The following is a 17,120-nucleotide window of genomic DNA, read 5'->3' on the forward strand; positions in this document are numbered from 1 at the left end:
CATAACCATCCGTAACAAGATCTGACTCCCTCTTCTGGAGTGTCTGAAGACAGCTACAGTGTACTTACATATAATAAATAAATAAATCTTTAAAAAAAAGAGAGAGATAGAAAATATCAACTTTCAGGTACAATGGGGAAAGTGTGTAATAATACTTTAGAGAGGGCATCATGGTAATACTACAGCTTGCCCTCATCAGGTAGCTCTTAGAAATTCTGCAACTACACATAAAATTGAATGCCATGAAAACTCAGAAGGGACTCTTGATCCACTCCACTGGGAAGGTGAGAGGGGAGCATGATCTATCATCACAGGAGGTAAGATTAGGTATGGGAGGAAGTGCAGTTGATCTCAGTACAGAAGCCTGAGAGCACAACTAAGGGAGCAGCAGCAGAGTCCAAATAAGGAAGCCAGGTGAGCCAGTGTTCCTGAGCATGTGACACAGAATGCAATAGAAATGCTGGGGCAGGTAGGGGGCAGGTAAGGTCATGCCTTTTGTATATTTCCCAAGGTCTTAGACTTCACCTTAGAAGCAGAATAAAAATTTCAAGAGTTTCCAATCCAACAGGTTTAATTTACTTGGGAATGCCTATAGCTCCTCTCCAGGGCTATTCAGAGACCCTACCCCTTCCTTCACCAACAGCACAAATATGGGCAGGTCTATACTGCTCTGTAGCTGGCCAGGTCAGGCTTTGTAGGAGAACTCAGAACATAATGAGGAACTGGGAGGGGACTTAAGGGAAAGTGGGTGAGCAACTGAGTATTCCATTAAACTAAGGGGAAACACGTCTGTGGTATCTCAACTGAACTGGCAATGGCTACCACAGATAAAATACAGTAGACTTGAATGGAGCCATAACAACAGAAAAGTAATTCCAATTTTTATGAGAAATTGGCTTTTGAATCAGAACCCCTCTAAGCCAGGAAAGAAAATACATATACAATATCTTCCCAGGAAATCTGCTCTTAGGCAGGTAACCCCCCTTATACCAGAGTATCAGCAAGTTGCTGGAGTTTACTAATCGGGTGTTGTTTAGCATTCAGCTGTGACAAGAAGATGCATCCCAGGACATTTCAGGGATGGTGACTTTTATCGGGACAGTGTTATACCCCAAGGTCTAGGGAAACACTACAGCAGGACTTCAGCCTCTAAACCAACAGAGGGACATCCTGCATTGACCCTTTGCACTCCACTGTTCTGTGCAATTCTTTCACTCCAAAAGCACAGGGCTCTTCTGTGAAAAGTTCACAGCTCTTCATGTATACAGCAGGAACCCTTCCCTAACCTATAGCCTCTTGCTATGTATGTTTCCAGTTTCCTGTGATCCGCCACAATATAAAATTAGGTGAGTACAACACACAGTAATATATTTTGAGAGTGTGTTTACATAATGGGTAGTACAATATGTTATTGTTGCCATGCTGCTATTTTATTAGTTACTACAGTAAATTTCTAACACTGCCCTATTAAGTAAACTCTACCACAGGTTATCATAGAGTCTCTGTTGAACAAGAAGATATCATATATCTTTAAGGCATCCCTTGAGGACCTTGAAATATGACTCCCATGGGTAAGGAGGGAGCTATTATAAACTGCAGAAGTATGAATTTTGCTTGCATGTCCGGTGGATAAGATCTTTCTGTTTCCCATTCAAACACCATGGTGTGTGTGTGTGTGTGTGTGTGTGTGTGTGTGTCTGAATATGTTGCCTCCAACTTTCTATGAAGAACACAGTAGCACCTCACCTTTCCCAGGAGGGCTGTAGAGGTCTGTGTTGGAAGCTAGACATGCCCACTTTCTTCCTCAAAAATTAAAAAAAAAAAAAAAAAAACTCTCACCCCACAGAAGTACTGCCAGAATGGAAGGTTCCAGCTAGACTGAACTTCCACAGAAAAGCAAGTTTGCTTTTGCTCTGATCAACACTGAGGAAGTCAGTAACATTTTGAAATCCCCTTTCTCAGTAGAAATCCTCATCTGACTTCCAGACACTTCTCCCAGTCATTTGTTTGCCCTCATTGCTTGTCCCACTACTGATTTTTCAAATGGAGACTGGAAGACTCAGTGATCCCAGTGCAGGGAACTTGTATCGCAGTAATTTAGACCTTGTTCATGCTGATGAACTTTTTTTTTTTTTTTTTACTCTTTTCAAACTTCATACCTGCATATGTGTTTAGATGAAATCCATACCCAGCTCTCTTCCAATTCCTCCCATGCCCCCAGTCACTTTTCACTTTATGTACTCTATTTTAAACTACTAAGTTCCACATTGTACTGCCAGAATGTACATTGCTACAAGGATATCAAATGGAGCCTCTCGGGAACCACATACCCAAGCAAAACTAACTCCTTCCCCCATATCAATGACTCCTCAGTCAGGAGTGGAACTTGATGGACCCCTCTGTCATTCATGCTAGGATTTTGGGCTGGCTGAACTGTGTGCAGGTCTTTTGAATACAGTCACGGCTGCTCTGAGTTCATGCATGTACTGGCATTATCACTATGTACCCATTACCTCTGGCTCTTAAATTCTTCCATCCCCTCTTCTGTGATGATCGCTGAGCCTTGGGGGAGAGGTGTGACATAAATGTCCCATTTAGAGTTGAGCACACTAACAGGATATTCTTTTATCCTGTGCACACTGACCAGTTGAGTCTCTGTGTTAATTTCTATCTACTCCAAAAAGAATCTTCACTGAGAGTCAGAGATGAACTATTCTATGATTGTAAAGATGAGCTCTTATAGAGAAGTTTATATACTACTCTCTCTCCTCTCTCTCTCTCTCTCTCTCTCTCTCTCTCTCTCTCTCTCTCTCTCTCTCTCTCTATCTATCTATCTATATATATATATATATATATGTTATCTATATCTCTCTATATCTATCTATATATATATATATATATATGTTATAAGAACTACTATACTGATTTAGCAGAATAAAGTGTTATACTCTCCCCTAAGGACTGTGACATACATGACCACAGGTTCTCTCTTAGTGTCTAAGACTGTATTCTTTACTTTTCTATTGCTATGATAAGACACCATGACCAAGGCAACATGATGGGCATCTCATGTAAAATAAAGTATTAATTTGGTTTATGATTTCAGATGGTTACGTGTACAATGGCAGATCAAATGAACAACTGAGAGCTTACATCTTGGTCCACAACCACAAAACAGAGAGAGCAAACCCAACTATGACATGAAACTTTCAAATTTCAAGACTTTCTCCAGCAAGGCCACACCTTAGCCCTCCTCAAACAAGCACCACCTTGAGATCATGCGTTCAAATATATGAGCATAGCGGGACCATTCTCATTTAAGCAAACACAATGACATAGCCAGTTATGGGTTTTAGGCCCAGTTAAAGGGCATGAATTCCACCTTGTTTTAAATTTAAATTAAGGTTTATAAAACTCCAACCTGGCTTTATATCCAATCCGAAAGCTGTTGGCTACTACACAATACTTGTTCCACTAGTGCCTCATATCTTGCTAGGCCAGGCATGATTGTAGACTCCAGGATTTGCATATATGTATAAGATTTATTACTTTTCTTCCTTGATGACATGCATAGGTTGTACTAGCTCTGTGAAATCTAGCCAGTATGGATGAAGCTTCCATGTAAGTGGCAGCTTGATTTCTTCATATTCTATGACTGAACTATGTGGTGTCTGCAGCAGAAGTCTTACCGTTAAGTTCTACAGGGTAACAAAAGCAATTTCAATATCTTACAATGCTATGAGGATGTTCTGTGGGAACCATTGACAAAAAAGAAAGAAAGAAAGAAAAAGAAAAAAAAGAAAACAGAAAATAGATAACCTATGCCTGGCAACATGCTTTTTTATTTGATAGCCTATGGTTTCTAGGAATATTCTCCACTATAGGGTAAAACCATTTAATCTCCTTTTATGTGTGTATATAATACATATACATCATACTATATGTATAGATACATACATGGGAGTTTTTCAGTAGTAGGTTTCTAGATAGCCTTTTCAAATACCTTCAGTGTTACTGACCCTCCCCCAAACTCCCTGCTGCTTCTCTACCCTTCCACCTTCCAAATCAGGTAACCCTTTTTAGTTAATTGATCTCCGAACCCCCTTTATACCTAAACTGCATTTTCATCCCTTTCCTTTAAATCTGCCCCTCACCCACCATGGTGGAATACTAGTTTCCTGGTGTATGTAGCTACTACAATTTAACATACTGATCTAAATATTCAAAGCTACCATCCACATATGAAAGAGAATATGAAGTGTTTTTCTTTCTAAACCTGGATTACTTAGGATGAACATTTATGGATCTATTTACCTGAAATTTTCATAATTTCATTTTTGACACATGAATAATAATAAATGTACCAAATTTTATTCTTCATCAGTTGCAAGACTGTTTTTATTCCCTGGCTATTGTGAATATAAGGTCAGTGAATATCTGTACAGTAGGAGAGAGAGTCCTTTGGTTGTAAAAGCAAGAGTCGTACAGCTGTATCATGTGGCAGATCTATTTTTCCATCTTTCTGAAAAACTTCCATGCTGATTTCCACATTGATTGCAACAGTTGTACTTGCACTAACAGTGAGTGTTTCTTTTTCCTACATCCAAGCCAGCATTTGTTTGCTTTTGCATTTGTTTTGTTTTGTTGTTGTTTATTTTATCTCTAGATATTCTGCTGGCAGCACACTGAAGAAATGTTTTGAAAGCAGGATGAAAGTTGGAGAGTTGTGGCACTTCTAATCACGATATACAAAAAGAAGTGAAGCAAGAAAATTTAACATGGTTTATCCAGTATCATGATGGATACACACCTTTAAAATTCTCCTTCCTTAATCACAAGACTTTGAAATCTCATTCCAGTTAGAATGAAGGTAATTATAGATCCTGCTACAGATAAAATGCAGTCCTGGACTTAGAAAACTAGAGGGACTTTGTGTTGAAGGCACAGGAAAGGGGACAAGCCAATGAGCACCTTATCAAACACAGCCTGTAGAAAGGGTGCTGAGAGACTCCATAAAAAGAGAGCCAATAAATCAGGTTCCATCAATATTAAAACCTTCCCTGTGAAGGATCCTGCAGAGAGAACGGAGACAAGCTACATATCTGACAGACAGTAAAGGACAAGTAAGGAGCTCTCAATTCAGCAGTAAAAAGGTAAAATAAAGTTTTACCCTCCAACTTGTAAAAGAGGGGATAGCATGGATCTCCATTCCCATGAAGAGAGTGTGCTGATGAAGTCTAAACCTATGCAGCAAGCTCAGAACACTAGCCGAGAAATGGAAATCAAAGCCTTAAGGATAAGACAGGGAACACAGAGCCACACTTGGCCACCTCATGGCTTTGCTGTCATTCACTTCAAACTGTGACAAATACATAAGACCTTGTTGCACTATGTAAGCAACTAGGAATTTATAATTATTTAATATGAAAGCCCTAAATGCATAGATTATCATAGCATCTTTTATATTGGAATAACAAATGGCACTTACTTCCAATGTCCGGTCTCAGCTTTTTGTCATATTCTCTCAACAATTTGTTGAGAATCAGCGTTACATCGGTGTCTTGTGATTTGGGTGCCAAGACCCACTTCTGGTTTGATGGAGAGTCTTCATTCTCATCTTCTTCCACCCTCCTGGACCTGTAGTTATAACACAATGTGACACATAAATTGTAACCACTCCAGTAGACTCTTTACATTTCCTTCTTCCACGTGCTTCTAAAATGGGCAGAAAATCCCCGGGATCTTCCACCTAGTCATGCATGTTACCTGTAACACTAAAAGAAGTAAAATGAGAATTAGGAAACATTCCATAGCAAGAATACAACTGCTGTTAGCGGAACAGCCCAACCCAAATTAAACCAGAGGAAGACCTATGCGTCAACAGATGCCAAACTGGCTGACAGGAAATAAAAGATCTTTACCAACTTGTGCTGGGTTTGTCTGAGCAGAGACCATGGGGAGAGAAAGAGAGGAGGGGAAGGGAAGATCACAACATGGGGTAGGTGGATTCTGAGTGCATGGCCATGAGGGCCAGCCAGTTGGAGTAGGAGCAGCCCAGATAGAACATGACAAGTGATTTTGGGGTGTATTTATGGGGAAATAGACAAAATAACAGAAGGTTGACATCTGCCCAGCTCTAGTGCTTTAAGGCTTATTATAAATATAAAGGTTTTGTGTCTTTTTGGGTGAACTAAATGATCTAAGGTGGGGTACAAACCCTCAAATAATATTCACCATAACACCAACCTGTCAAGATCAGACACCCTTCAGAGTATTTGGTAGTGCTGTTTCTAAGTCCCACTGAGACTGTGGGAAGCAGGAGTAGCTTTTACAGAATGGACTCATTGAATACAGCTGACTCTGACTGTGTTTTCCATGTGGCCAGGACTTTGGGGGACACTATGAGGGGCTTGCTTTGCTGGCACTCAGTATGGGGGGAGAAAAGCCAGGAGATGTGTTGGTTGGTGACAGCGGAATGTCCTCTGGCAATTTACGCACCTTGATCACCAAAACTGGTTCATTTCTTTCTCAGCAGGCTTTAAGAATTAACTATTTTCTAGTGTGTCTTCAAGCCTGCGAGCATTTCAGTGAATCCCAATGAGAGCTGAACATCTCTGACCTTCTGTTTGCTAAGCCCCATAGCCCCCTCTCTACAGAGTGGTTCATGCCTACAGGGGCTCTGATGAGGAGAAACCTCAAGCCAACAGCTGGTTTTCTCAGAGAATGGGGCTCTCTGTGTCCCAGCACCTGGGGCTTAGAACAAAAAAAGAGTTTCTTTCTACCTTGAAGCAATGTTTCACTGCAGGCGGGAACCTTAGCAGAGCCTGAGAAACAAAGCTCCTGCCCTAGTTGGTCTATGTGTGTGCCTTAATGTCACTTCTCTAAAAAGAGGCTGTGGGGGTTCCATACTGAGAGGAATGACAGACTGGGGCCAGGCTCATTTCCATTCTGACTTCCAGACAGGAGTCAAATGTCAGCTCCACACCAAGAGGCTTGTCCTCAGGCATGTCCCTTTTCTGAAGTTAACAAGGAATCAGTGAAAAGTCTAATCATTTTAAAGTTCAGTCTTTCATCTTCACTCAAATCTTCAGAGGCATATATAAACATATATGGACATGTCAGCTCTTGTCTGCACCAGTCTCTTGGGTGTGTTAAAAAGCTATGGCCGATAGGACGTACAGTAGTCCAGCAGCCTAAAGCCAAATCCATGCACTACTGTCTCTTCTTTACTAAAGATTGTTCACAGAACTCCCAGAATAGTTGAAAATTTGAAGATGGTGAAGACTACACATAAAATGATGCTCTATTTATACATGATGTTCACAAATGCTTCCAATCATTCCCATGTGACTAGTTCAACGCATCTGCTATGTAAATGGTTATTCCAAGGTATTGGTTAGGGAATAAGGGCAAGAAAATGTCTGTACATGCTCAGAACTGCTTTCCTAATCAACAGCTACTTGGAACTGTAAATATAGACATGAAATAACAGCTATCCATGTGTGTGAGAGATCTTGATAATGAGTCTTGTAGAATTGCTTTTGCAATTAAGCTTCTCCTAAGCTGATCTTAAACTGAATTCTATTTCATGAATACCTGACTGGTTAGAAAATTAAATTAAGCCATCCACAAATTCCAAAACAGTTGTGGATTTTATCTAAGCTGAATATTCACCACAAAGAGGAGTTTATGATATTTAATACCCCTTTCACCCGGTAAGGAGAATGCAGTTCACTACCTGTAAAACCGTACTTGTACAAAGGATATTATAGAACTTTTAAATATTCAAGTATTTTACATAGTTAGAAGCTATATCAGGAATGTTAATTGTATCACCTTGCAAAGCAAAATAAAACAAGAAGAGGTAGGGTGAATTACTTGGACAGCTGATAGCTACACTTTGCCTTTAGGACCTAACAAATTATTCCAAAGCAAAGTCACTTGAGGACTGTAGAATTAGATAGGTAGGTAGCTCGTCCCAGTGAAATTAGACCTCCCCAGTCCCCTGCTACATGCCTCTCTCCTGCCTTCTCTTTCTTTTCTTCCCCAGGTCTCCTCTTCTCCTACCCTCTGCTCCACCAGTGCAGAAGCAGCAGGTCTGCGGCTCCATAGTCCTCCCTGCCCCAACAGTCAACTGTACACAGGCAACATACTCACTCCCGTGTTAACTATATATACTCCTAATATTCCTGCACAGATCCGGAAAACCAGGCTACTTCAAGGGCAGGGATTATAAGGAGTCTCATTCTCCCTCTAGTGGTGAGAGGTGTTATCTGAAATTGCATAAGCTGCTTCCTTAGTGGCTAGGGCAGGTGGGAGTACTGGGGATGAAGGCAGGGGATTCAGACCTGTTCTCTACCTCTCCTTCACAAAACCCCAGCTCTATTGCTGGTACAGGATGCCTTTTCCCCAGCTGCCAGCACTGTGCCTCTCCCAGTCCAGAAGATGAACCCTTGCCCTACACAATGCCCTGAGAAAAGCCAATCTCACCTCAGGGTGAGATGAAATGGAATTTCCTTTCTCTTCAAAATTCTACATGGGGTTATATATAACCTTCCTGAGAACTCTGTTGCTGATTGCTGGATCCCAAACAGCATTGTTGCAATTAGCTTTTCCTTAAAAATAAAACAAACAAATGCTCACTCCCCAGACAGTCAATCGTTACACCTTCTCGTCATCGGAATGCCAGAGAAAACATTCAAAGGAGTTTTCAGTATCAAAAAAGAACTCCTGAACCCCCAAATCAGTAACCATTGAAAGGAAGCACTGCATTTTCCTGTGCAACAAGCTCAGACATGAGTGTCAGGGGGCACCCCCCTGTTGTAGGCAGGCACCCCCACTGCAAAACCACAGAGCATCCTGTCAGAACCTATCTACAAGGCATCCATACCAGCTGGGCATCTTGAATGCTGAAGAGAATCCTCTAGAAACTAACAAATAGATTGAAAGATGGATGGACCATTCAATTATCTTACATGTTTGTAAAACCTTTTTTATTTCTAAAAAAAAAAAAAAAAAAAAAAAAAAAAAAAAACTTCAAAAGTGAGACATATAGCAATAAATACAAAANAAACTAACAAATAGATTGAAAGATGGATGGACCAAACAAAACAAACACATGTTTGTAAAACCATTTTTATAAAAAAAAAAAAAAAAAAAAAAAAAAAAAAAAAAATTCTTCAAAAGTGAGACATATAGCAATAAATACAAAATGGGTTCTTTTTCAACCGAGTTGCAATCATAATTACCAAGACTGAAAATTCAACAGAGGACAGATTAACATTATATGTGCACCTTGGCTGGAAAGGAAAGGATCCTGGGAGATTTTGTGTCTTTGGGAATCTTCAGAAACCAGATTGCTCCATCTTCTCTGGGAGCGTACATAATGACGAGGACAAGAGGCAGCTTTCCTTCAGAAAAGGCAACTCTAAATCTGAATAACTGACTGAACCCTGAACTGCAAGCTAGATTTTTGAGTTAATGGCCATGACAAGGGACTCAGTGATGTGACTGTAGCCTTTCTGGTGGTATCTGCCTCTAAACTAAGGTTCCTCCAGGCACAATCTCCTTCAAAAGACACTTTCCACTGCACTTTCTAACTCCCTCCCTGGAGAGAAGAAACTTTGGTGGAGAGGTCTCGGGATCCTCTGGCTTCCTGAATGACCCGTTCAAGTCTCCAGTGTCAATTCAGCAAGAACAGGTCCTGGAGGGTGGGGCGGGACTTTCTGGCTGGAGTAAGAATTTGGGCATCTCTCTCTCTCTCTCTCTCTCTCTCTCTCTCTCTCTCTCTCTCTCTCTCTCTTAGTTTTGGGGGGAGTTATTAGGGTGTCTTCCTAGTTCTGGTATTTCACAAATGTGAATGAAATAAAAGCCTGTGACAGCGATCGGACCTGTGACCCTCAGGGATAACTGCTTTCTAAGCCCGAGAAATGTCAAAACAAGTGTGTTCTGGGAATAGGGTGTCCTCCAATTCCTAGGGTGACGGTTGGGGAAACAACCAGGAATTTCCAAAGCTCAGGGTAGTTCTGCTGGAGCTAACCAGAGCACCAATCTAGGAGATGGAATTAAACCATGTCAGCATCTCTAGTTGTGTTTATGGCAACAGGCTTTAACCCTTCTGGTGCCACTGCTCTTCTTCTGAGCCCTTGTCTGTCTGCAGGGTGCATCTTCTGTTAGCTGACTGGTGTTGGTTTGGGGGTATTCACAGTGAGGTAATTTCTTACAGCTTCAAGAAGAAGCTTCCATGTGAACCGCAACCTGATTCTTTTATAGAGATGGGGTGCTTGTGTGTGGTGTAGGACCTGGAGAAGAAGCAGGGCTCTCTTCCTGACCACCTGCCCCAGCCCCCCCTCCACTTTCCTCTTGCCAATCACCTCTTCTGTAATCTATATAGGGTGGTTGAGAAAACAGAATTCCTGGGTCGGGAGGTTTCTTTTCAGTGCTGGAACAGATAGAGTGTTAACCAATGCATGTCAGAAAGCCCTTGGGTAACTGATGAGGAGAAAGATAAGGCCACTGCCTCATCATTTTGATTTCCCAAGTCCCTTGAAACCACCACATCCTATAATCACCCAAACAGTCCCCACACAAACCGGGTTGCAGAGGGCTGTGGAGGCCTTGGAGCTGGGCTCTGGTCCTGGGGGAGACCTACAGGTGAGGAGCTGAGGTGCGGGAACCTTCCCACTCCTGCAGCCCAGTGGACGGCGCGCACCTGGGACTGGCGGCCGGCAGACGGCGCCCCCCGCCGCCCTTCCGCCCCCGCCGGCCTCTTGGAAACGCCTGGGAGCCACTTACCGAGCATGCAAGCCCGAGAACAGGCAGAGTAGAAGCAGCAGCTTTGCAGCCATGGCTCTCCAGGCGCGGGTCCGAGGCCTCTGCAGGGCTTGGTCTTTACTTGCTCAGGCGCCTACTAGACTCCCACGGGCTGCAGCGCCCAGGGTTCTGCGGACTAGGAGGGACAGGTGTCTGCTCCGAGCGCCGCGTCCCCGACGGTCCGGCTCTGCGGGGCGCACACGAGCTGGGGTGCGTCCGCTCTCGGGAGCGATCAGCGCGGGGAAGGGGGGTAGCAGGTGGCCGGGCGCCCTCCTCCCGCAGTCCGAGCCCCCCACCGCCAGGGCCGGCTCAGGGCTCTGAGCTGGGGCAGCTGCGCTCCGAAGCCTGGCGGGAGGTCGCGGTTGCCTTGGTGGTGCCCGCGGGCCGCGGCGGGGAGGAGTTTCCCCAATTAACACGCTTGGCAATGCCAGGCGAAGGCAGTGAGGTTTGAATGGACTCGGAGTTGGGAGGTCGGGAAGGGGGCGGGGCTGGTGGGTGGGAAGGAGAGCTTGGGGATCCCGCAAGGAGGCGCAGAAGGGGCCCGGGGACTGGCCCGTGTCATCGATGGAGTCATGGGTACTGGTAGTTTTACTGCAGCGCACCCACCCTGCCTGTCCCCCGTGTGTGCCTTCTCTTAGGGACGCCATTGCAAGTAAGTGAGATGGTTTGCCAAAAGGCGATCTCCTCTAGGGTGGTGCTTGCTTACCTGAACTCCCCCTGGTGCTCATAACTGTGGCTTGCTGGGGAAGTCCCAACAATGTCCCCTTTTTGCAGAAAGAGAGACTAAAACACTATCAGTAATTAGTAGAAGTGAAATGTTTAAGGCCAGAGAGAAGGCTCCAGAGCCAGAAAGCAAAGAACCCTGTTGGGTGGGACTGACGTTATTTTCATGTTCCAAACTGAAATTGCCTGTTTTTATTTGTAGGATCATATAGAAAGCTAATCTTTGGACATGCAAGTATTAACTTCAACACAAATAGAAATTTTATTTCCATAATTAAAAAAAAACTTAGAAATACATTTTCAACTACTAATCATAGACACAATTTCGTTAATACTGGCTGCTTTATATAAAAAGTACTTCCCTTGCACCCAATTTGCCACCGTCATTATAAGTAGCTATGCCTGCTTGCAGGAATCTATCAAGTTTGGGCCTGTGGATTGCTGGCTTTCTTTCACAGAAGGAGGGGTTGGGAAGGTCACTGGATCCTTACCTGTTGTCCAGACACTTCTCCCAGTCATTTCTTTGCAAATTTCCCCCCCATTGCCAATAGCCTGTGTCTAGGGGAAGGAGGTACTAGAATAAATACATAGGCTTGGCAAACCTAGGGGAAGGAGATGAAGAGACCATTAACCATGTTAAGTGAAGTTGTTTTATGATCACCCAAGATCCTGTCAGCAACCTCTTACCTCTGTAGGGTATGGCCAATAAACTCCAGGTCCACAGGCTGAACTGTGTGGGGGTGAACACTGTTTTGTTGTTAGGGCCCAGGAGGAGGGTGTTGACAATACCCCTGTCTCCCCAAGAGAAGGGATTTTAGAAACACTGACAGTAAGCTTTTTCATAAAATAGAAAGAGAAGCATGTTGAAGCTCTTGGGAATTCCCTCCCTTGTCTCTAGATTCTCAGGTAAAAATTGTGAGCCTGCGGGAGGCTGGAGACAGACTGTTCCTGATAACAGCATTGCTTTTAACTAAGGATTGTGCTGCCTTCTTCCTGCCTCACCCAGCTCACCCCAATCAGGACATTTTCTATCACCCTTCTTTACGTGCACTTATGTAAGTCCGAATGCCTATGTCCCATGGAGATTCCTGACAGCCAACACCTACCCTCCTTCTTGAAGTTTCTATCAAACTCTCCTTCATCTCTAATTTCTGTACCATACAAAGAACCCTACAAAATCTAGTCCAAGGATGGTGCAGAATGATCTTGAGTCTCTATACAAATGCAATCATGTCTCAAATTTCCACTCCAAGGACTGTTTTCCAGGATTGCTGGGAATACTAAATCTGTCGCAGAACATGTATTAAGATTTTCAGAGACCTCTAGTATGGTTTAAGGCATCTCTAGGTTATTTGTAATGCCTACTATGTATAAATGTCATGTAAGTATTTGTTATGATTGTTTATGGAATAAGATAAATGACTGTCTGGTAGTGATATGCTTTTTAAAGACAATATTAGTATTCAAGTTTGTTTGAACCCAAGGAAGAAGAATTCATAGTTACAGGAGTGCTGCCTGCATGTCATCACCACCTTAGTTTTAAAAATATTCTGTAAGAAAACTAAGAGTAAATGTAGCAGTCTTTCATGATTCCATTTTTGACATAGTTACAGGAACATAGGTAAAAATAATGTCAGGCATGGTTCCATGGGAGCCAAGAGTCAGTGTGGTTGATTCTTTCACATTTTCACAGCATAATCCCACTGCATAAGTAGAGGAAAGTCCCAGGAGGTTAAATATCACCCCCGAGGCTAAGATCTGCATAATCACCCTTAGTCACTGTGTCCACTGTCTCTTAGAACACGAAGCAGGGCAGACACTCATGGAGTCTTCCTGTTATGCTATATTCTCCTCATTTTTTTTGTATTTTTATTTTCAGAACATGAGTTGTTTACAATCTATTATACAGTACAGACAGACTGGCATTTGGATGGCTTTGTAAAATGTCAGCATAATGAGAGGTGTCCTGGGATTATATGTGTCTGTATTTATCACAACCTGTCAGTGGAATAGATGTGAGACCTTTGTACAGCCCTGTGCTGGCAGGGTTTATTCTTTCCTTTTCTGCATAGGTTTGATGTGCTATTATTATGAATGAGTGCGACCTGACCTCTTCTGAAGTTTGGAATGCTTTGCTCCACTTATTGGACACAATGGGCCAGTTTTACAGAGCTGAATATTTTACTGTAGAAAGCCTCCATGGTACAGCCTTGGGAAAAAAATATTTTATGCTAAATGAACCAGGAGGGATGAGGTATTCAAAGCAAGCTTTCTGAACATAAGTATGAAAGCAAAATGCAAGGTCAAGAATCTTCAAAGCACCAGCTGTTAGCCTTTGATTTTCCTCCGTTGCCTAAACTGACCCGGCTGGGGTGCTTTGCTGAGCATGCACACTGCACTGCGTACCCTCGCTGCTGGCCAGACTTCCTATCTTCGGCACCTGAGAAACTTAACAGCTCCATTTGGGTGAGCAAAATTCACTTTTCTTTTCCTCTGTAGGAAAATAAACAGGAGGGGAAGTTGCGGGGGAGGGAGGCGATGCAAAGAAAAGAAAGAAAATTCTGAAGAAAAAAAAAAAAGCACTAGTACTTCATACTAAGACCTAAGTAAGGCTTATGAATCGATCTACAAACCTTGATAGCAAGCAGAGCACTTGTTCGGACAGCTACAGTGCTTGGGGGGAGACCTGGAGGTCTGTTGCAGTTTGAGGGCTCAGCTATAGCTCCTCTAGGCAGGAGGTGTGAACGCCTGAGACTCACAGTTGGCTGCCTTAGCTTGGAGATCCTCTTGTGGCTTCTTGGAGAAATGCCTCTCAGGATTCCCTCTTCAGCCTCACTTCACCTCCTCCCAGCGCCAGCCAGCCTTACATTCCGGGTTTAAAACTAAAACCCCAGAAAGCCACAAAACAAAGATGAGCAGAGTGTGTGGCTTTCTGGGGTTTTAGTTTTAAACAAAACCTCTCTTGCTCCAAAATTATACTTCTAAATTATGATGTTTCACACTTCGTGAGCAAATGTTCAACTCAATCAAAAATTACTAGTGACGATAAGATTCACATCAGAAATGCACTAATCTTTATAGCATGCTTCTGTGGTCTTTTAACACATATTTACACTGTAAGAATAAAAGTACCATCTACATGACACTGTCAGAGTCTACTACCACAGTATCTGAGCTCCAAAGTCACTATTCAATCTGCCCGCTTTTGCACCTGACATTATACAACCAGAAAACATGTGCTAAATAACCTCTCATTTAGTAGACTGTGAATTGTGCCAATTCTGTTGAACAATCAGTCTTGACTTTTATCCTTATATATAGTATTCGTTGACTATAAGAGTATTCTATTCCTTATTTACAAGGATGAAGGACATTTCTGTATCTGACCTCTAGTGCTCAATTTTCTTTCTTGTTTGACTCAAAAAAAATCTCTAGGTCATAAAGGCATTTGTTTAGTGGTAATTAAAATTATTTCACCCGAAATGCATAAAGCAGTATGTCCCCAGGCCACCACTTTGTGTCAGCATCTAAGAAATGTAACCTTGCTTTTCTTATTTTTATAATTACAATTTTTATTGAAAATAGTTCTTTTTTTTCACCTGATATATTTTAACTAGAGTTCTCCTCTCCCAACTTATCTCCCGGATCCTTCCCATCCTCCCAGTGGTCCAAATCCACATCCTTTATTCTCTCTTTCATTTGAATACAAATAGACATCTAAAAAGTAACAAAATAAAAACAAACAAGAATAGAACTAAACAAATAAAAATAAAAATAAAAATAAATAAACATAAAAAGCACAAGAAGCACATACAGGCCCAGAAATGCATACTTTTTCACATATGAAAAATCTTTAAAAACACAAAAGAATGAATGGATGGATGGAGAATATACAGTACACAGTTAAACATCAGGCAGAGGTCAGGGAATACCATGGAAGATGGGAAGAAAGATTATAGGAGCCAGAGAAGTCAAGAGCACAGAATCAGTTAGGCAGGGTTCATAGGGGCTTACAGAGAATGAAGCAACAATGAGAGGGCCTGCATGGGCTGTCCTAGGAACTTTGCATATAAGTTATGGTTGGTTATATGGAAGCTGTCTTCGACACTTACCTGCATTTGGGACCCCTTTCCTCCTACTGGGTGGCTTTGTCCAGCCTAGATATAAGGGTGTGTGCCTAGACGTACTGTAACTTGTTATGCCATGTCCAATTGTTATCCATAGGAAACCTAATCTTTTCTGAGGGAAAACAAAGGGCACTAGTGGTAGGAGATGAAGGAGAGGAAAATATGGCCAGAATGTATTATACGAGGGAAGAATTTTTTTAAGTGGTACATTTACACAATGAAATATTACTCAGCAGTTAACAAATGCAATTGTGAAATCACCAGTAAATGGATAGAGCAAGAAAATAATCATCCTGAGTGGAGTAACTCAGACCCCAAAAGACAAATGTAGTATGTATTTGCTTATATGTGAATGTTAGCTGTAGTGGCTGGTGTTGTGTGTCAATGTGACATAAACTGGAGTTATCACAGAGAACGGAGCTTCAGGTAAGGAAATGCCTCCATGAGATCCAGCTGTAAGGCATTTTCTCAATTAGTGATCTAGGCTGGGAGGGCCCATTGTGGGAGGTGCCATTCCTGGGCTGGTAGTCTTAGGTTCTATAAGAGAGCAAGTTGAGCAAGCCAGGGGAAGCAAGCCAGTAAGTAACATCCCTCTATGGCCTCTGTATCAGCTCCTGATTCCTGACCTGCTTGAGTCCCAGTCCTGACTTCCTTTGGTGATCAACAGCAATGTGGAAAGTATAAGCTGAATAAACCCTTTCCTCTCCAACTGCTTCTTGGTCATGATCTTTGTGAAGGAATAGAAACCCTGACTAAGACATTAGCTTTTAATGAGCAGGCTACAATCTCTATAACTACAGTAGTTAGCAATAGAGTAAGGGAGTAGGCAGAGGGAATGATCTACCTAGGAAGAGAAAACAGAATGGATAGTTATAAATCTCCTAAAGCAGTGGTAGAAAGAGTCCTGGGAAAAGAGGATCAAACATGGAAGGACAGGGAAGAGGGGGTAAGGGAGGAAGAACAAAGAGAGACAGTTAAAACTAGGGTCTCCTTTAGCAGTTGTATAGAAACTACTTATAAAATACATACATGAACGAAATCTAAATGCAATCACCAACCGATATAGGGAGACAAAGGCCCAAGTAGACATCTTCCATCAAACCTCTAGTTCTGGAAATGGGTTACATCTAATTGGGTTGTTGGCTGAAAGAGGTCCAGGAAAACCCCCAAACAACTCAGGCTATTGTCAAGGCTATTAGTTACTTGCCACAAATCAATGGTAAAGCCTTACTTATTGCTGAAGATAATACCTGCATATCTCATTGAACATGGAGAAGGTCAGCTGGTACATAACTAGAGCCATCACTCCCATTGATTAGTGTTCAGGCTCCTGGAAAATACTCTGCACAGCACCAAAGGAGAAAAGATAAAAGCCAGCCAGGCTACAAACTCTTTCTTCTACAATGGTGACTTGCCTGTAAGGTATGTGTTGTGGATGGACCAGGTGGCTTCTTGTGA

The 17,120-nt window shown here is 42.4% G+C and overlaps 1 protein-coding gene across 2 annotated transcripts in view; it reads right to left on the reverse strand.

The window, feature by feature from the left end:
* Gabrg3 (gamma-aminobutyric acid type A receptor gamma3 subunit) overlaps positions 1-11,197 on the reverse strand; it is a 610,116-nt gene extending 598,919 nt beyond the window's left edge. For both annotated transcript variants that reach the window (XM_021201648.2, XM_029543594.1), the window contains exons 1-2: positions 10,795-11,197; positions 5,489-5,637 (exon numbers count right to left, since the gene is read on the reverse strand). In XM_021201648.2, coding sequence (XP_021057307.1) covers positions 5,489-5,637; positions 10,795-10,847 — 202 coding nt within the window. In that variant the 5' untranslated portion in view covers positions 10,848-11,197. The remainder of the gene's footprint in view (positions 1-5,488; positions 5,638-10,794) is intronic.
* Between the last annotated feature and the right edge of the window lie 5,923 nt (positions 11,198-17,120).

Source organism: Mus pahari, chromosome 1 (assembly GCF_900095145.1).
Source record: "Mus pahari chromosome 1, PAHARI_EIJ_v1.1, whole genome shotgun sequence".
In the NCBI taxonomy this organism is placed as follows: domain Eukaryota; kingdom Metazoa; phylum Chordata; class Mammalia; order Rodentia; family Muridae; genus Mus; species Mus pahari.